This window comes from Hyalella azteca, unplaced genomic scaffold (genome assembly GCF_000764305.2).
Source record: "Hyalella azteca isolate HAZT.00-mixed unplaced genomic scaffold, Hazt_2.0.2 contig7600, whole genome shotgun sequence".
Lineage (NCBI taxonomy): Eukaryota > Metazoa > Arthropoda > Malacostraca > Amphipoda > Hyalellidae > Hyalella > Hyalella azteca.
This window is the reverse complement of record NW_025937722.1, coordinates 15,565-37,263: the sequence shown is the minus strand read 5'-3', so window position 1 is coordinate 37,263 and position 21,699 is coordinate 15,565. Positions and strand designations below refer to the sequence as shown.

Below are 21,699 nucleotides of genomic sequence, written 5' to 3'. Positions count from 1 at the left end.
TACCCCGGCCCAGGTATTTGGTACCCCAGCTCGAGTATTTGGTACCCCAACCTGAGTATTTGGTACCCCAGCTTGAGTATTTGGTACTCCAGCTTGAGTATTTGGTACCCCAGCTTGAGTATTTGGTACCCCAGCTCGAGTATTTGGTGCCCCAGCCTGAGTATTTGGTACCCCAGCTCGAGTATTTGGTACCCCAGCTTGAGTATTTGGTACACCAGCTTGAGTATTTGGTACACCAGCTTGAGTATTTGGTACCCCAGCTTGAGTATTTGGTACCCCAGCCTGAGTATTTGGTATCCCAGCTTGAGTATTTGGTACCCCAGCTTGAGTATTTGGTACCCCAGCTTGAGTATTTGGTACCCCAGCTTGAGTATTTGGTACCCCAGCTTGAGTATTTGTTACCTCAGCTTGAGTATTTGGTACCCCAGCTTGAGTATTTGGTACCCCAGCTTGAGTATTTGGTACCCCAGCTTGAGTATTTGGTACCCCAGCTTGTCTTTGCCTGGCATGAAGCACAGTGAACTGTGAATAAAATTTGCGTATTCTTCAAGAAATAAATTAAATAAAAAAAAGAAAATGCGGATGTTTCATTAAAAAAAATGGATTAAATGATTCCATAATAGACGACTGAGAGAGGAAATAGTGTCACAATATATTACAAACAGAGCTGGGTAATCTTGTCAGAACTATCAGCGGCTGAAGATATTACACCTTTTATTCCGAGTAGGGATTAAATATCCGCTGATATAAATCGAGTAGTATTTTGGTAGCATTTTTTAAATAAATTATTTCGTCTTTTCCGTCAGGTTAGTGACACCAAGGTTTACTTTGAGCCGTCAACCGTAATGGAGGCGAGGAAATATCGAACGATATTTTGGTGGCTGTTCAGTTTTTGAGGAGAGATTATGGCCGCGGAAATTGTGAAGAACGCGAGCGGGAAAATGTGAAAAGCAAGTAAATTCGAGCCAGTGACAGAAATTTATGGGAAATTTTTGTTTCCTTGGCAAAATACATGCATTGAAAAAACCCTTTGATTCGAAATGCAGGAAATTAGCATGAAACAGTATGATAGAAAGTATATACATAATTTAGGGAGGCGACAGAGTTTAGGGGGACGACAGAGTTTAGGGAGACGACAGAGTTTAGGGAGGCGACGGAGTTAAGGGAGGCGACAGAGTTTAGGGAGGCGACAGAGTTTAGGCAGACGACAGAGTTTAGGGAGGCGACAGAGTTTAGGCAGACGACAGAGTTTAGGGAGGCGACAGAGTTAAGGGAGGCGACAGAGTTTAGGGAGGCGACAGAGTTTAGGGAGGCGACAGAGTTAAGGGAGGCGACAGAGTTAAGGGAGGCAACAGAGTTTAGGGAGGCGACAGAGTTTAGGAAGGAGGCAGAGTTTAGGGAGGCGACAGGATTTAGGGAAGAAGTCGGATTGCGGAAAAAGTAGGAATCTTGCGAGTTAGCAGATCTTGGGGAAAGTTGTTGGCCCCAATAATTGTGAGAGGGAAGAAGAGTTTCCCCTCAAGAGGAGCTGTCGTTCAGATCCAAGAGTCCCGAGGGAAATAACCGATGGAAATTGAGGGAAGGTCCGGAATTGAAAGCACAAAGACTGGCGTGAAATGCGAGAGCTTTGAGGTGTTGCGGCGACGATATACGGCAGATCGATACCTCCCTGCAGGGCCTTGATTTCAAATCATCGCTGCATTATTGCTGGCCAAACGTAGGCAATTTAAATGGTACTATAAATTCATTTTTTTCAGCGAACACTTGACGAAATTGAAAAAAATTATTAAGAGTTTACCGGGAGTAGTTCAGTTTCAACTGAATTAGAATATTTTAAGCCTCCACGGTGAAGAAAACCAAATCGTCTTCACAATTTACAAGGGGAAAATAATTTCAACACAAAGGGGTAGATAAATATTTTACGAGATTCCTTCTCATTCAAACGCTAGCAAGTTAATGCATATAATTTGTCAACTTTAAATACAACTTCCACCTTAAAGTTCTGCAGCACTCGACAAAGTTGGCGACTAGCAGCGGTCGTTATTTCTTCAGTGCAGAGCTGAGATAATTATAGTGATTGAATAAGAAAAGTAAAAGGTAACATTAAATTGAAACGTGAATTGAAATAAATGATAAATCAAATTCTTCGTTTCAATGGAGTATTCATTTATCATTGACTTCAATATTATTACAAAAGAGTAAGCATTTCAATATTGTAAAAATATTTGTTCGAATTACCGCTTCTCTTCTCAATGCGTTTCATTGAAAATAATTTCCAGTATAACATAGCTGCTGAGATGAAGTATTTTTTTAATTCCCTAAGGAGATACGAATAAACTTGTCTGAAACTCGGACTGCATCTCAAGGCCCGGAATCCTGCTCGTGAACTCGACACGTACGCACGGCGCCGGATTCAGAATATCTCGGAGATTCCTGGTTATGAGCGGGAATGTCATTCCCATTCCCATTCCAGGGCGAAATACAAGTGGTTTGATGTCGGGAATTGAGTCATGGCTGGAACCACGGGAATGTTTACTTAGACTCCAGGCCTGGCCTGGCGGAGGAAGATTGTGCTGCTGGCAGGGAGAGATTGTGCTGCTGGCAGGGAGAGATTGTGCTGCTTGCAGGGAGAGATTGTGCTGCTGGCAGGGAGAGATTGTGCTGCTGGCAGGGAGAGATTGTNAGTAGAACAGGTGCCCCACTACCATGTAGTAGAACAGGTGTCCCACTACCATGTAGTAGAACAGGTGTCCCACTACCATGTAGTAGAACAGGTGCCCCACTACCATGTAGTAGAGCAGGTGTCTCACTACCATGTAGTAGAACAGGTGTCCCACTACCATGTAGTAGAACAGGTTTTTCACAAACATGTATTGAAACAAATGTCTAGTTATTAATAGTTTAAAGTTATAGCACTTTAAAATGCTCACAAGATTATAACTGAAGTCCAACTATCACATTGGGAAGTGGTTGGCCACCTCTAACACGCCCGTGATTTTTGGCTGTGGCAATTAAGAGAGGCAAAGAGTCGGCCTAATCCTGAGTCAACAAAACGCTTGCCAGGCCTAATGGATGCGCGCCGCCACGATAAGTGATGAAAAAACTGATATTACTCAAGCGCATATCAACTCTGGACTTGTTTTCCATCCAGCAGTTCACTGCAGAGAACAGGCGAAAACGAATTGTTATTGCGAAAACGAATTCCATCCAGCAGTTCACTGCAAGAACAGGCGAAAACGAATTGTTATTGTGAAAACGAATTCCATCCAGCAGTTCACTGGTGAAAACAGGCGAAAACGAATTATTATTGCGAGATTAGGAAATTGAAAAGCATGTTTCCATGCAACCATTCAAGTGACGATACAATTTGTGGTCAATTAGGTAGCAGTGAAATTTTTTTTGTTTCACTGCGGCATTTGACGAAGAAAAAAAACACACAAATAGGAACTTTGAAGTTTCACGAAAGACGGAAACAAGGGATGTTATCATTCAAGTTTTGAATTCGAACTTGATATGTCAGCATGGATTTAAAGTTTTTTCTTAATATATATCTTCCATTTATATAATTAGGAAGCTAGGCATACCATATTGTTAATAAATATTAATAAACAGGCATTAGCAAGAAAACTCGGCAAAATTCAATTTGTATAGTATGTTAAATGCTTTAATTTCAAATAAAAATTTATAAAGTTCATATCGCCTCTGCTAGCAGAGGCTGGACATAGGCTATGCATGTCCTGTGTGTAGTAGTCCTTGATATAAATATATAAATTTCAAATAAATACATGAAGCGATATTCTCTGAATATGGAGACCAGACACGAAATAAGCATCACTATTGCTGAACTTAAACGTCCTCATGCCGGTTACTGCAGGACAAATTGATGCTAAAGGCCGCCTTTATTCCTTCTCATGTCGAGGTAAAGGAACTTGATGGGCATTCACAACCCCTACTTTGATTAATGATCTCCTAGGTCTAACCCCAGCCCTAAACTAAATCCTGCACGATTAATACAGATCAAAACTCCTGTTCCTGTTGAGTTAAAGGCGGCGTATCTGCGGCCACCTGTCCGCATATTATTGGCCGACTGTACGCCCGCTACACTGATTGTACGCAGAAATACAACGTTCAGGGCTCGGTAACACCTGTTTAATTGTCCAACATTTTGTTAGACTGGACACATTTAATTCAACAACATCACTTCATTCGTCATTTCAGTCATAATTCCATTCAAGATTTCATTAATAATTTCATTGATAATTTCATTCATCAGTAAATTCATCATTTCAAGCAAAATTGGTCTGCGCTTTAAATGTGTTCGCCCCACCACCACGGACTCACCAACCCATTTACCCACACGTCTAATTCAAGTAATTACACCCACTGCCAACTTTACCCCGCAGGTAAAATGCCTAATGACCAGCGAAGAATCCAAGACGCCCTGTCGCTTGCGCCCCAAAATAGCGGCGACGTCGACACGCTCTGAGCTTGTTTACGAAACTAAAGCTACGCGCACTTCGCTTACGTAAACACCTTTCTTTATTAAGAGTGTTGGCACTACCCATATTAGGGTCCATGCGTGCAATGTCAACCCATGTCTGCTTGCATTTCTTTATTAAGAGTGTTGGCCCTACCCATAATAAGGGTCCATGCGTGCAATATCAACCCATGTCTGCTTGACTTTCTTCATAGTGAGTGTTGATACTATACCCATATTAGGGGTACAGGCGTGTAATATCAACCCATGTCTGCTTGACTGTCTTTATAGCGAGTGTTGCTCCAACCAATAATAAGGGTCCCAAATGCGTGTAATATCAACCCATGTCTGCTTGACTTTCTTTATAGCGAGTGTTGGCCCTACCCATATTAGGGTCCATGCGTGCAATATCTACCCATATCAGCGTGACTTTCTTTATTATGAGTATTGGTCCTACCCATATTAGGGGTCCATGCGTGCAATATCATCCCATGTCTGCTTGACTGTCTTTATAAAGAGTGTTGTTGCAACCGATATTAGGGGTCCAAAATGCGTATAATATCAACCCATGTCTGCTTGCCTTTATTTATCCAGAGTGTTGGCCCTACCGATAATAATGTTTCATACTGCATGTAATATCACTTCATATGTGTATAACTTTATAGTGTAAAGGCACTGCCTTAATATCATGCATTTTACACTCAGATAAAAGAGGAGAGTTTGTTCAAATAGTGATGCACATTTTGTCCTCGCATGAGTCATCCTGACGCAGTTAGTCGGCAGACGGGCGTAACAAGACTACGCCCGCTGGCTGCTCGTGAAGGGTAAGGACCTGGGTCAGTATTTGGACAATATAACACATTTATTCTTTCTGAGTGTAAATCTACCCGTCCTTTCATGAGTTGAAACTGAAACCATTCGCAAGAAAGTTAGATTAACGACAATTTTAATATATATTACAGGCATAACCGAATAATATTTTTTGCTGCCAACGATCCTCGTTATATCAACCCATGTCTGCTTGTCTTTCTTTATTAAGAGTGTTGGTCCTACCCATATTAGGAGTCCAGGCGTGTAATATCAACCCATGTCTGCTTGACTGTCATTATAAAGAGTTTTGGCCCTACCGATAATAATGTTTCATAATGCATGTAATATCACTCCCTGTGTGCATAACTTTATACGTTTATAGTGTAAAGGCACTGCGTTAATATCATGCATTGTACACTCAGATAAATGAGGAAGTTTGTTCAAATAGCGATGCATTTTAATTTTGTCCTCGCTTGAGTCATCCTGACCCAGTTTCTCGGCAGACGAGCGTAACATGGCTACGCCAGCTGTCTGCTCGAGATGCGGGCAAGGACCTGGGTCAGTATTTGGACAATACAACCTATTCATTTTTTGAGTGTAAATGAACCTGTCCTTTCATGAGTTGAAACTGTAACCATTCGCGAGAAGATTGGAGGAACGACAATTTTAATATATACTACAGGCATAAACAAATAACATTTTTTGCTGCCAACGATCCTCGTTATGAATCATTTAAATTCAGTGATCAAAAGAGTTGCGTGCTGTTGCCGCCAGTGTACACGGTAGTTATTCACTGTACATTGAGCACTAGTGCAGGAACACGTACTGTATTTAGTTGACACGTGGCCAAGGTCGACAAACTTCCTTAAATTGGGCAGGTGATGCAGCATAAATGGAACACTCGCGGTAAATTGGTTTACTGGTCGGAATTTTATCAAGTTTTATAGGTCAATTCGTCAGCTACATTCTAATGCCTATAGATATATTATTCTAATTTCAATTATAAAAACCAATTGTATTATTAAGTGCGTGAAAACTGTAAAAATATATTCATCATTTATCAGGAGAATGTTTCTCAATAATATTATGATCAATTGATCAATTATGGATTAATTATTTACGCACATATGCCACTTGGCCGTAATAACAATACGGTGTTCTGTAATAATAATAATCCCACGATGTCCGGATATCCCTGGGATAGCGGCAACATTTTTTTCTAATTACTTTTGATATATGCAATTATTTGAAAAATTTAGCTTTATTTCGAGTGCTGCTAAGCTGTCGACAATTATTTAACATCGCTCACCATACCATTATTACCATGTAACATTTTGCGCGACCATGACTACATATATAATCAAATATAATACGTACTATTATATAGTATTCTAAACGTCATTCATAAGGACTTTTCGTCCTTTTCTATTCAAAATATATAGCATTAGTATTTAAGTAAGGAAAACATGGACGACTTTCACGCAGGAATTCGCGTCCAGCCACAAATGCGCGATTCGTGATATAAAAAAAACTAAATAAGAAATCCGCAACATTCTATCCGCGAAGTAGAGACAGAACGCTGTATTCAGTATTAATACTGCTGTAAGTATTATTCCTTCGTATTATAGGATCAATTATGAATACATACACGACTAAGAAGGCTTTATTTCATTAATTCATAGCATGGCAGTAATTATGTTCATGCGTTCTAATAAAACTGACGTTATTTACACGGAACAGCATAACGGTACATGCACATATCGTTACGGTCAGTATACGATGATATAGAATTAGCGTTCATGCGCAAGGGAACCATAATTCAGGATACGATATTAAAATTCACGGCATGAATCTTTTTAAGCGGCGATTCAGATTTGATTGTCACCAGGAAGTGCTGGATTGAGACGACAAACGCCCGCATCACTTCGTTCATAGGAGATGTCACGGCGGTAAAAATTTGTGACGGCTCAACGGGTAAACAGAGGGTTTGGTGAACAGAGTGTTGTGGTGAACAGTGTGTTGTGGTGAATATCATGCTGTTGTAAACGGGCTTCTTTAATGAATAGTTAGATGTGGTAAACAATGTGCTGGGGTTCCTAGTCGCACGAGGTAAATATATAGACTAACGTGGCAAATAATGTAATGTGGTGAACAATATAATGCGATGAACAATTAATGTAATGTGATGAACAGTAACCTGTTGTGAGCAGTCCGATGTCATAACAGCTTACTGTTGTAAACAGTCCAGTTAAGAACGAACAGCGTGCAGTTGGCAACAGTTCTGCCATGAAGTGAAGAGTTTGCAGTTGAAAGTAGTTCAACTAAGAATGAACACTCACAAATGTGAAGAGTTCTGAGGTAATGTATGGCATTGATATTTTCTCAGGCACGGAACACCAAAAATTTTCAGCAAGCAGCCTGCATGATCACACAGAAAATTAATTTCTTTAACACAGTGATGAATATTTCATGCTCTATAATACCTAAAATACCTCCGATTAACACGATTATAATGAAACGACACGATAAATTTTGGCTAAAATTAAACGGTGGAAAAATTAACGATACTTTTTTAAACTATAATTCTGTATCAAATGATTTTGTTTATTTCATCATGCGTCTGGCTTTAGAAGATTTAATATAAAACAATTGAGTCATCGATATTTGGTTGTTCAACGTTGACTACTAATTATAGTACGTTGAGTATAAATTGAAACGAAAGTTTTAGTTATTTCAACGGCGATAAAAGTTAATACAATTTATGAAGCTAGAGAATTTTGATATTACTAACATTAATGGCAGAACATCTGACTTATACCTAGAGCGCTAGAGTTGGGGTGAGAGATCAGCATGCAACAGGGTCGTGTAGGGTTGCGGTGAGGGATGAGCATGAGACAGGGTCGTGTAGGGTTGGGGTGAGGGATGAGCATGAGACAGGGTCGTGTAGGGTTGGGGTGAGGGATGAGCATGAGACAGGGTCGTGTAGGGTTGGGGGTGAGAAATGAGCATGAGACAGGGTCGTGTAGGGTTGGGGGTGAGGGATGAGCATGAGACAGGGTCGTGACCCTCTGAAGAGGGGGTCGATTAGCCGGGATTTAGAGGGTCAGGCCTGGCATGGACAGCTAAACTGAGGGACAAACATAGAAAGCCGAGAGACAAATGCAGGAAACACGAACAAACAGTCAAACGTGGAAAAATATAAAAAAGAATAACACACGAGTACCGACATAGAAAAACACAGGAAACAGAGGGAAAAACAATGGATGCAGAGAGATGAACGCAGTAAAACTGAGGGACAACAGAAACAGATTGATGGAAAACATTAAAAAACGTACAAACAAGCACCGGCACAGAAATACCGAGGGAAAAAATAAAAACGCGTATGGGAAGACTAACAAACAAAAAAATAGACTAACAAACAGGTGGCGGAGTAAGTATACAAAAATGCAAACAAATAAATATGTGCGGCAATGGGAGTGTGAACTTAGCGACAGACGCGCAAGGATTTATGAACGGACAGACAGTATAAACTATAAACAGACGAGTTCATATTTGAAATGTAGCAGATGGAAGAAAAATAAGAGAAACAACTAAGCAAAAAAATCTAATTCAATAAAATGAGAACAACAAACAAGGAAATAGTGCAATAAAACAACATTCGTGGACACTGCATAAATGATAAGAGAAAGAAAGCGTGAAAAGAGAGGGTATGAGGGTGAAGACTGAAGAGAAAGAGAATAATGCAAAAGAAGAGAAAGGCGATAAGGATGAAGAGAATGGGAATAAAAGGGAAGATAGAGGGAATAAGGAAGATAATTAGAGGAAATTAGGGCGAAGAGAGAGAATAAGGGTGAAGAAAGAGGGAATAAGAATGATAAGAGAGGGAATTAGGGCGAAGAGAGAGAGAATAAGGGTGAAGAGAAAGGGAATAAAAGCGAAGAGAGAGGGAATAAAAGCAAAGAGTGGGAATAAGGGCGAAGAGAGGGAATAAGGGTGAAGAGAGAGAATAAAAGTGAAGAGAGTGGGAATAAGAGTGAAGAGAGAGAGAATAAAAGCCAAAAGAGAGGGTCGGTAGAGGGTAGCTAGCAGCAAAGGTCGGCCACAGTAGGCCTCCTCAAGCACGCTTGACTCCGGCATCCAAATGACATGGAAGTCAAACACAAAACTCGGAGCTCCGGAGGAGACAAACATCGTCCGGATGTCCGCGCCAGACGCCAATCACGAGCGAGTTTTAGGCGGCTGACCTTCGGCTGCTGGACGGCCGCCGATAATACGGCCATAGTCCTCGTAAGGGGGAGATATATATAGTACGGGAAGATGAAGCTTGGAGCGCATGAGGCATGGCCGACAGTCAATATTTCAGGGGAGTTTTGTTCCATTGAACTGAGATATGTCGTGGAGAGGCCGTGTTTATTTGAACTGCGACCCAGCAGTGAATAAATAACAATAATACTGGTAAATTTACGGCGGAGAAAATTACGCTTGATATATATAAGCGTTCTGACGTTATTAAAACACGGCTCTTGTACGAAGGAAGATTTGATCAGTAACAAAACACAGCAAAGCTAACACGTTAAGTTGTTTGAAAACAAAACAAAAAAATAAATAAAATTAAAAAATTTGGTACATTCGAAAGATGCAATAATAATTAACATATTAAAGCAGTGGTATAATACATGAGTTCTAGATTCTAAGAGTAAACATCATAAAGAGGAAAATTGAAGTACTTTTCATGAGAAATGAAGACCTAAGTAGACGTAGTAAATAGAATAAAAAATATGACACGAGGCAGACTCCGTCATCTCTGACAGGCGACGCGAGGGTCGCGCGAGGGGACGTCGCATCAGTGACGGCCGAGGGTAGGGCGGAGCTTCCTTGTAATTGAGTTCAGCACAAGAAAATAAACGCTTCGACCAAGAACTTTTCCAAGATTTCGAAAAATTGCTGAATTTTACCGATTGAATGAAAGTAACTCTGGATTTTGCATCTCGGAACTAACTCATTAAGTGGAAGTTTTCATAGCGCGGGAAATAAGCTTGGATTTTCTCGCTGTGGTGTAGGATTAAACGTTACAACACTTTAAGTATCTCATATAACAGGGATTTTTTGGGACACACTGAAATGGATTTATTACTTGAAATTGATTAGCGTCAGAGGCAAGTTTTAGGGTTTAGAAGATGGCAGGAGTTTCACGAGTGAATTAGATGAGGGGAAAAATGCGATAAAAAAGACTAAATTTCTAAATTCAAGGAAAGTGAGTACCAAAAGTACGAGTAGTGAGTGAAGTGAGCACCAAAAGTACGAGCAGTGAGTAAAGTGAGCACCAAAAGTACGAGCAGTGAGTAAAGTGAGTACCAAAAGTACGAGCAGGCAGTAAAGTGAGCACCAAAAGCACCAGTAGTGAATGAAAAGAGTACCAAAAGTACGAGCAGACAGTAAAGTGAGCACCAAAAGCACCAGTAGTGAATGAAAAGAGTACCAAAAGTACGAGCAGGCAGTGAAGTGAGCACCAAAAGTACGAGCAGTGAGTAAAGTGAGCACCAAAAGTACGAGCAGTGAGTAAAGTGAGTACCACAAGTACGAGCAGTGAGTAAAGTGAGTACCAAAAGTACGAGCAGCGAGCAAAGTGAGCATCAAAAGTACGAGTAGTGAGTAAAGTGAGCATCAAAAGTACGAGCAGTGAGTAAAGTGAGTACTACGAGTGCTGCTCGTACTCAGGTCGGCGAGTAGCACAGGAAGCCTGATGGTTTCTGCGATTTATGAGGCAGAACTCGGCGGCCTGAGAGTCATACTTGAGATACACGTCGGTGGATACTACACGTCTTGAGGGATACACGTCAGTGGATACTGCACGTCTTGAGTACGAGTGCTGCTCGTACTCAGGTCGGCGAGTAGCACAGGAAGCCTGATGGTTTCTGCGATTTATGAGGCAGAACTCGGCGGCCTGAGAGTCATACACTTGAGATACACGTCAGTGGATACTACACGTCTTGAGGGATACACGTCAGTGGATACTACACGTCTTGAGGGATACATGTCGGTGGATACTACACGTCTTGATAGGCATTCTTCAATGAAAAACACGCAATTTCAATGAAAACTTACCTCTGGTGGCAAAAGAAAATGAAACTTTCTTCGTTACATGTTCGTACGTTCCCACAACCTCTCATGCAGATGACAATTACGTCACTTGAAACCCTCTTAGTTACTAAACAAAACATTTCAATTTATTTCATCAAGTGAACAAACACGGCAACAACAATCGCCTTGCACGTGAATGCGGTGGCTTTTGCTGCAGATTAACGCCATGCAGATAGGAAATACTTCGAGGTTAGCTTTGCAAATGAAAACGATGCTGAATGTGAGCCAAGAAAAAATCATTTGATCTTTCGGAAACGATGCACATGACACAGTAAGATTAAGCAATCAAATTAAAATGGTAAATCTGGAATGTAAAAATAGTAAATTTCGTAGGATGTCAAGGTCATTTAAAAGAAGGACGATTGGTTAAAAGAGAAATAGTGAACGAATACCATGAGAGGAAAACCGGTAATAAGGCTTACGTTCATGCAATATGTAAAAAATTAGGCCAAAATCACAAGTAAAGTATATTGCAAAATGCGCCCAGGAAAATAAAAAAAAAAAACAGAAATCCTCATCACGATATTTGCAAATAACACGATTAGAGAAGAATAGAAAATTAAAATATGTTATGGAAAAATGCATTCAATTAACATTAAGAATATAAAGATGTACCTATGTTCAATTAAGAATATAAAGATGTACTTAAAGAAGTCAGTTAACGAAACCAACGAAGTTGAGACACGAACGCATCGACGCCGGTGACGCGCGACGTCGTATAGCCGCGTTCTTTGTTAACGGAAACGCCAAATTGCGTTTAATTGGTACAGCCACAACCGGTTCTAGCCGTTCAACGTGGCTGCGAACGCGGCCAGCCGTTCAATGTGGCTTTGGCCACACCCAAGGGTGACTTTGTAGTGAATGTGGTAGTGGAAGTGCAACGAATGTGACACAGAACGCAGCGGGATAAAAATGACCGGCTCTATTTACTACTTATTTCATCCCTCATAATAATATATTCTTGCTCCGAATTTCTCGTCACTCTCATTTGTTCACACGGTGATCACAAAACCAACACAAAATTACCACACAAAGTGTTCACACACACAAAAAAGTAATTTAAAAAGAAGACATAACCTCTGGTCTGCCCAAGCCCCGGCGTTAACGCCCCGCGGCGGGCCATACGAGACGCGTACTATCCAAGATACCGACCACGACGGGTAGAATCCGACGGGCGATCGCGTTACCGACGTCGGGAACTGGAGACCGGAACGTCGATGGGTATGATCATACCGTGCACGGGCCATCGAATATACACGTACCGTGCACGGGGCATCGAATATACACGTACCGTGCACGGGGCATCGAATATACCGTGCACGAGACACGACCATACCGTGCACGGGGCCCGACCATACCGTGCACGGGGCCCGACCATACCGTGCACGGGGCCCGACCATACCGTGCACGGGACACGACCATACCGTGCACGGGACACGACCATACCGTGCACGGGTAGGAGGGGAGTTCACCCTTGCAACATTCAAGAGACGACTGGACAAGTGGTTGAGAAAGATCCCGGACTGTCCAGTAATGGGAAACTACCCTCAGCTAGTGACAAGCAACAGCATCTTGCATCAGCTGGCCCAGAGGAGGGCAAACGAGACGGAGGACGACGAAGGCTGCGCATCAGCGTGACCGGGGACTACGACGTCCTAAACTCATCATAAGGTCATAAGGTATGGTCGTGTCCCGTGCACTGGGCCACGACATGTTCCACCATACAAACAAATGACGTCTAAACAACGTTGATGACGAGTTGATTTCGTTGAAACGGCATTGAGCAAACATCCTTTCAACGTAATATTCCCGGTAGGACAGGGTTCTAGGCTGGGAAGGTAAGCTGGCATGGAATTAGAATCACCAAGAAGTTGGAATCAGCAAGCCAGGAATTGGAATCAGCAAGTCAGGAATGGGAATCAGCAAGCCAGGAATGGGAATAGCAGCGATCGGCATTCCTAAGCGGGAGCTGCAAAGATTGCGTCGAGTTGACGAGGTCGTAAAACAGCGCACGGCTGCTGCTACTCAAATTACGACTGCACCACTGCAAGCACTGCACCACTGCAAGCACAGCACTACTGCACCACAATAGGAATTGTATCACTGCAAGGTGCAAGCACTGCACCACTGCAAACATGGCACATTGCAAGCACAAATACCTGTATCATTTAAAGCCTTGTACCACTGACGTCCAGCAGTAAACAAATGACAAAGATGAAGCACAATATACAAGATATTTGGTCAAACATAACATAACACAGTGAAGAATAGGCCTGATGTGGCCTGTCGCCGATTCTTTTACTTTTCGTGCCTTGCTCACAGAATATCTAATATCGTGTCATTTGGCCAGATATTTTCATGACTGGCGATAGTTTGAAGTAGCTACTAGACTTCCACCGGGTTCGATAAGGTGCTAGGCATTTCAAATCTGAACATATATTTTTCCATAGCTTTATCTAGTCTGTTCTTGAACGCGTTCATACTTGGAGCGCCAACGATGTCATCGGGGAGGCTGTTCCACATGTCGGTGATTCGTAGCGAGAAGAAATGTTATCACGTGGAAAAGTTGCAGCGCAGGTTTTTGCATATAGCAGTGGGAGCTAATGTAAATAAACAATAGAAGCTGCGAGCACAATACTGAACGCTAGGCACGTACATTAAACTGCAAAACACTTCATAAATCTCACCTCTTAAGAGTACATAAAGTGATTCATAAATACATTAAATGTTTCATAAATACCTAAGTTCAGATTATAGAGGAGATTAGTTCTATCCTTGGATTAGCTTCGACCCCCAAGGCTCGAAGACGACCTGAGGGCCCTGAGGTTAGCCTCACGACGACACTCATGGACGTGTCGTGGCGACGCTGTGACACGACCAGAACACGATAGCTTGTCGAGCGGCGACATGGGGGAGGGTGGGGAAAGAGGGAAAGGGTGAGGAGGAAGGGAAAGGGTGAGGAGTAAGGGGAAGGGTGTGGAAGAAAGGGCGGGTTGAGGAAGGGAAAGGGTGGGTTGAGGAAGGGTAAAAGTGAGGGAGCAAGTGACAAATCGGGAAAAGGAACTAAGGGGAATGAGGAGTAGGAAAGGGGAGGAAGGGGCGACTGCTCACGGCAGGTCGTAGGGAGGAGTGAGGGAGGTCGTGGGTGAGGGATGCGACATGACAGGTGGCAAGGGGGAGACACTCCCGACACGCAGTAAAGTGGGAATGATTGCGTGAAGGGGAGACGATGGGGAAGAAGAGGGAATGGTGCGAGGGAATAGAAAAGAAGAAAATAACAGAACATGAGAGAATGAAGGATAAAAGATAATACTAGAGAATAGAAGAAGAGAGATCCGGAGAAAGGGTAAGAGACGAAACTAGGATAAGAGAGAGCGTAAAAGGCGAGAACGGAAGAGGAAAAGGAAACATCATATAAAAATAATGAAAGGCGAGGAGACTTCCATTCTCGCTCACATCTCGTTTAACAACACGCCGCTATTGATATTGTTGCACACGCAGCTTCACGAATGAAGTCAGTTTTTATTTAGATACCTGCTGAAACATGAAACATTCCTACACATAGAAGATATTCAAGAACGATTTTACGTCCTTTAACTGCATGCGATAACCGCGCTCGTAATGGTCGATGCATTCAAAGGAACCCTCGCAAAGTTATGTCGCTCGTATGCAGCAGACAGCTCAGAAGTTCCTCAAAAACGCGCTGTACTCGCAATGACGCACAGCGAGGGCGCGTAACGAGCTTATGTGTACACGAGGGCAACCCTCGTCCATACTGATAATTGAGCACATATTTACACTGGCCAGTCGTTAATACTCAGAAAAATGTAAAGGTCATATTGTCAAAGTAGTGACACACTACCTATTACATCGCATTGGTACACTCTATTACTGGGCCAAACTGGGACAGGATGAGCCACAGAAAAGCAAAAGAGAATCGATATTTGTACAGAGTTTAATTTTCGATATGTTTTCCGATAAAAAAATCTGTAACTGTCAATTTCAACGTTAAATATCAATTAATCAATTGATACGACAATCAATTTCAACGTTAAATATCAATTAATACTATATAATAATTCGAGTAAAATTCTTCAGCTGGTGAGCCATGACCCGCGAAGGAATTCATCACGGATGCGACCGGACCCTTTGGAGGAGCGGACCTTATGGCGCGGAGAGAAATGAACTGAACTGCGATGGCCGACATGACGCGTCTGTAGTAAACATGTGCATGAAAATATGATATGTCTGGTACGAAAACAATTGTATTAGTACGAAAACAATTGTTATTGTTGAGTGGAAAAAGAAAACAATTAGATAATAGATAGCTTAGACTTGGCTTAGTTTCTATCATTAGAAAAGACTTCCTAATGCAGTGTACGCAAAATGTTTCAACTGATCATGGATTCCCTTAGTCATGAAAACAAGCAATTATGGCAAAATTACAATTCGGCAGCAAAACTTAATACACTAATGGAAAATATGCAAAAAAATACAAATAACTACTCTTGTATAAACTCAATAGTGTCTCAATTAATACGGTAATTTATAACGGAACACACCATGTATGAGGCACACAAAACAGACCAAGTCTTCAGCCACCACACCTACACCTGCCACAAGTCTCGGTGCCACACGTCTCGCTGCCACACGTCTCGCTGCCACACGTCTCACTGCCACACGTCTCACTGCCACACGTCTCGCTGCCACACGTCTCGCTGCCACACGTCTCGCTGCCACACGTCTCGTCTCCACACGTCTCGTCGCCACACGTCTCGTTGCCACACGTCTCGTCCCCACACGTCTCGTTGCCACACGCCTCGTCGCCACACGTCTCGTCGTCCTACGTTTTTGTGTCAGAAAATGCACCCAAAAACGGGGTAAATCTGTCAAGACGGGGTAGATAGGTAAAGAAAATGGGGGTAAATCTGGCCAGAAGTTACCCTGTTCGCCATCACCAAGAGCCCGTTAATGGCTATAAACTAGTTAAAGGAGATCCTAGGGAAACTTGAAAACGACTCTAAGGCCTCGTAAAACTTGGGGAAATATGATCCTGCAGCGCCTCGGATCATGGATATTGAAGGCGACGAAGGAAACAGCGCCTCTAAGTATATACTCTATGGCGATCAATGAGCAGAATCAGAGTGAGCGATGAACGAAGCATCGATGAGCCTTCAAGGGTTGTGAGACGGGATTTTGCATGTCTTATAATATTATAATCTCTAATAATCAACACATTATTTATATGGCGACTTAATTAATACAATTGTGTTACCGGAGAAAAGATTAAATGAGTTTTAGGATAAATTTATCTAGTTATACTACAAATATACTTAATGGAGATCAAAGTATAGAGCTGAGAAGTGAGCATGACAGAGTATTGAGCAGCAGCATCAATGAGCAGGGGTAATGAGCAGGCAGCAATCAAGCACCCAGACAAATTAATGAGTGATAATGTCTAAATAGTGACGCTTTCCGCACGTAGCACTGATACGACTTTTTGCCGGATCAAAGTGGGTCGAAATGACCCAAACAAGGGCAAAAAGAGTGCATTGCTATTTGGACATCGTCTAACTCATTTGTATGAGTGTGTGTAGGTCTCGCTAGACGGCTAGATTAACACATGATCTACGTAGCTATTAAGACAACAGTTTTATTGAACAACATATTGAATGAGTTATACGATAAATTTTTGCAGCTTCATACCAAATTGATGTGGATACACGAAAACTTTTATCACCCATACGTAGACTGAATGACCTGCAGATGATCGTGACGCTACAAATTACAACGTATGTGTTGTGACTACACGACAAAGCCGTGTAACTACACGACAAAGCTGTGTGACTATACGAGAAAGCCGTTTGGCTATACGATAAAGTCGTGTAACTACACGATAAAGGCGGGTGTAACTACACGACAAAGCCATGTAACTACACGACAAAGCCATATAACTACACGCCAAAGCTCTGTGATTACACGATAATCAAACGTGGTTGAACGATGACTAATTCATTCAGCCAAAAATGAGTGGTCGATAGAAACAAATGCTTATCAACATTAAAAACTATTTTATTTAATAATATTATTAAAATTTAAAATAAAGAGGAGCAAAGCTATTGAAATTCATAGCCGGCTTCTATACAAGCAGAGTGAATAGTAAGGATTCATTACTACGACTATTTTAAATGTCTGAGAATAATTAATGTAGCTGCACAATTCATTTAATGCAACCATGTATAATTTAGTACTACAATTTCAGAAGCATTATCAAATGGATATTAAGAACTGCAGAAGCATCAGCAGCATTAACATTATCAAAACATTTCAAAGATCATTATAGTTTGATATTAGGATATGACTGGAAACGACAAGAAAATTTGGAAAAATACATTTGGATATTTTTTTGAAATTGAAGCAAAAAATTTCGAATGCATTTTCCTAGCCTTACAATTTACACAGTTACGCAACACGATTCATTCATTCGAGCGCAATTTGCAGCTACACTGAGGGCCACTCCGTGCCATTATGCGTCATAATCAACTCAGTTTCAGCCTAATAAACACTCACGGGATGATATATCCCTGCAGCATTTTATAGGAGGATTACCAGCGGCCAATCAATGCACAGTGACTGGCCGGGACTGACACGCCTCTGATTTTAAACACAATTGCACGTTTAATTCGAGAAAATTAACCTCAGCGCAAGGGTGGACAGCTTCAGGCTATCCCAATTTGAAATAGTAGACGCATTAAGAGCGGCGTTGGGTTGGCCACCTTTACCGTGACCGAAATATTTAATTTCGGATCTGCCAATAGCTTCCATTCACTTGGTATTCATAGAAGAGCTGCCGTCATCATTGGATTTGGCGCGACAGTGAATCCAGTGTGGCTGAGAACAAGTCAACTGTGAGAGAAATCATGGCCGCGATATCGGCGGCCGTAGAAGACCCGACAAAACTTGCTAATATTCACTGCAATCGCAATACCTTACCGGAATTACTGTCAAAATCTACGGTAAAAATAACATTCGGATAACTTAACACAAAATATTGACCGCAATGTCCGTCAAAATTCAGTCAAATTAATATACACCGATGGCTTGGTAAAATATTCAACTATACAATAAATCGGGTGGAAACTTCCGAAGAACATGAATGGACGAGTAAGAAGTCGACAATCCAGCGATGTAATTCAACACCGATGCTCAAGAGTGGATAAAAAGTAAGGGGGGGGGTTATGAATGGCCAACACGAGGCCAATAAATATTTTCATATAAAGCCGGGGCCGAGAATGTTCGCCCGGAGGCCATTGTATAATTAAATTGCTTCTACGACTGCAGTTTCTACAATAAACTATAAGCTAAAAACAGATGGCCATTTATCGCCTCTGAACGACTGAATATATAAACAAATAATTTTTATGAAGGTATCCCGGCAGGTAAAAAAGGCGCTAACCTTATTGAAAATTGAAGCAAAACAAGCGTCGGCAATTTGTCGGCCACATATAAGATTATTAACAGGGAATCTGAGGCTCGCTGAATCCGAGGCTCGCCGAGTCTCAAGTGACGCACAAAAACCACAGCACCGCTGAGGAAGCGAAACCTGCGCTGTCTGCGTCTCAGCCACTGAGTTCTGATACCGCTACATTGTAGCTGGAGTCATCAAGGTGTAGCTGGAGTCATCAAGGTGTAGCTGGAGTCATCAAGGTGTAGCTGTAGCCAGCAGGTCATTATAAGACCGAAGAATGTGTAGCAGTAATATGTGCGGTTGTATAAGATCGACTGAACCTGCTGATCTTATTACAACCATTCGAGCCAAAATACTTTTTCAATTTTTTCTTTTTCTCTCCTTCTAGACCGATCTTACCAGATCAGCCACAATACTTTTTTTCTTTTTCTCTCCTTCTTGCCATACATTTCCTACTACACACAGCAATTCCCCAATTGTGGCCTTTACTGTGGGTATCATTATAGTTTTTAAAAATTTCTTACATTAGTTTTACCTAGCCAAAAACCTTAACCTAACCGGACTGAAGAAAGCTTAACATATCCACAAGACCGTTACTTAAAATAATTCCGATGTTAATTAATTACACTTACTTAACTGAATAAATTGAAACTTACTTAACTCAACCAAAACTTGGGTGGAAAAACCGAAGTGATCTGCTGGAACCTGGAGAATAAATGAATTTTTTTCTTTTACTCTCTTCTTTTTCTTGCCACACATTTCCTACTATACACAGCAATCCCCCAATTGTGGCCTTTTCCTGTGTGTATCATTAGTATTTAAAAATTTCTTACATTAGTTTTACCTAGCCAAAAACCCTAACCTAACCTAACCTAACCGAACTGAACACAGCCTAACATATCCACCAGACCGTTTCTTAAAATAAATCCCGATTTTAATTAATTAAACAATTACTTCTGAATGAATTGAAACTTACTTAACTAAACCAAACTTGAGTGAAAAAACTGAAGTGATCTGCTGGAACCTGGAGAATAAATGAATGGAACTTGGAGAATAAATGAATAGAGTCGGGGATATCAGAATTTTTTATGTCCTCTGGAACGATAAAGGTCATATTAAATATGGGAGATTATGCTTATAAAAAATATACTATTACTTTTTAGTAAATATTGAACACTCACCTTTCTCGTCGATTATGGGCACCCCGCCAAAGACCCCCGGGTCGGCACCGGGGGCCGCCATCAGCGATGGAGGGGACGCTAGGACGATCACTGCAAACGCGATCAAAACCGACATATTCTCGGCCGACTTCTGCGTAACTTACGCACCACAAAGTTAGCCTTGAACTAACCGNAACCGACATATTCCCGGCCGACTTCTGCGTAACTTACGCACCACAAAGTTAGCCTTGAACTAACCGCACAAAGCAACACAAGCCATTGCCACACTTTCCAGCAGCGTATTTACATCTGTTACACTATTTTTTTTGTCGCAATTATCCTCTAAAATCCTGAGATTTAATTCATCGTAGGACTCCCTTCCCTGGATTTAGCACTGCACTGAATTTCTTGAAGAAATATCGCGAAATTTGCACTTAAATGATTATACACCTCATTTTAACTTGCACAAATGACTAACGTTTAACAATTTAGGTATTCTAATTATTTTTAACTAACAAGTTAGATAATAGAATTATCTTCACATTCATAATCTAGTCACTTGATATACAGTATGTTTATTGCTGGTATTTAACAGCACCTGCATTACAAGAAAGCCTTTCTCCCTTCCATTTCTGCAGCACTCGGAGGATATACGATATCAGTAGGTAACAGAATTAACAAACCGAATGTATTCAACTCCTAAATTTTGTGAAGAAATCTATAAATCAGTGTCACAAATTTATAAGTGCTCACTTTTCAAAGACTAACTTCCTCGAAATTAAACAACCTTGAGAGGGCAATATATTCCTGTATCACATGTTATTCCTACGGCACACTCTGGTACACATTCCTGTATCACATGTTATTCCTACGGCACACGCCGGTACACGTGCTAATTACAGTAAGAGCACATCCGATCGTTCACACTGAAAAATATCAATTATACCATAATTTATTAACCGTAATATTGTCATTTTAAGCCATTTTCCTAATTTCCCAACAATTTTTAAAAATCTATACTAAGAGATTCCATTATTAGAATCTATATTAAGAGATTATTAAAATTCTATATCAAGAGCGCACAGACATGCAGAATTTAAAGTCAATATTTCGTCGCAAAAACCAAGATAATTGCTGTCGTCGCAACGCTTAGTCGGGATACACACTTGTAGCATACTATTTCATTTATTGTCAAGACGAGTCTTTTGTATGATAAATTATACCAGAGTACAGAAACATTGATTGGCGTTTACTTGAAAAACGTGTTCCCCAATTATTCCAACCTAAATTTGCGGTATAAGCGTTGGTAGCACCGATACAACTTATTTTGGGTAATTTTCCACTATGTATTCAAATCTAAATACAGTTAACTTAAAATACATCTTCCCTGAGTATTCAAATCTAATAATAGTTTTATAAGATAACATAAAATATTAGATAATGTAATATATTAGATAACATAATACCGTATATTAGGTTATAAAATATAATAGCACACTTTCCCCCACGCATTTTAACGTTAATAACAACTATACGAGTAACATTTGAGGACATTCTCAAGCACATATTGATACAGCAGTAGCTAGGTATGTGTGCTCAAGTTATGTATGTACTCAAGTTTTGCCCAAATGATGTAAAAAGCG

At 41.1% G+C, this 21,699-nt stretch overlaps 1 protein-coding gene across 1 annotated transcript in view; it reads right to left on the bottom strand.

Moving 5' to 3' along the window:
* LOC108664560 (tyrosine-protein kinase transmembrane receptor Ror) overlaps nucleotides 1-20,230 on the bottom strand; it is a 92,403-nt gene extending 72,173 nt beyond the window's left edge. Inside the window, exon 1 of the mRNA XM_047881306.1 lies at nucleotides 20,078-20,230. Within this exon, the coding sequence (XP_047737262.1) occupies nucleotides 20,078-20,192 (115 nt within the window). The 5' untranslated portion in view covers nucleotides 20,193-20,230. The remainder of the gene's footprint in view (nucleotides 1-20,077) is intronic.
* Between the last annotated feature and the right edge of the window lie 1,469 nt (nucleotides 20,231-21,699).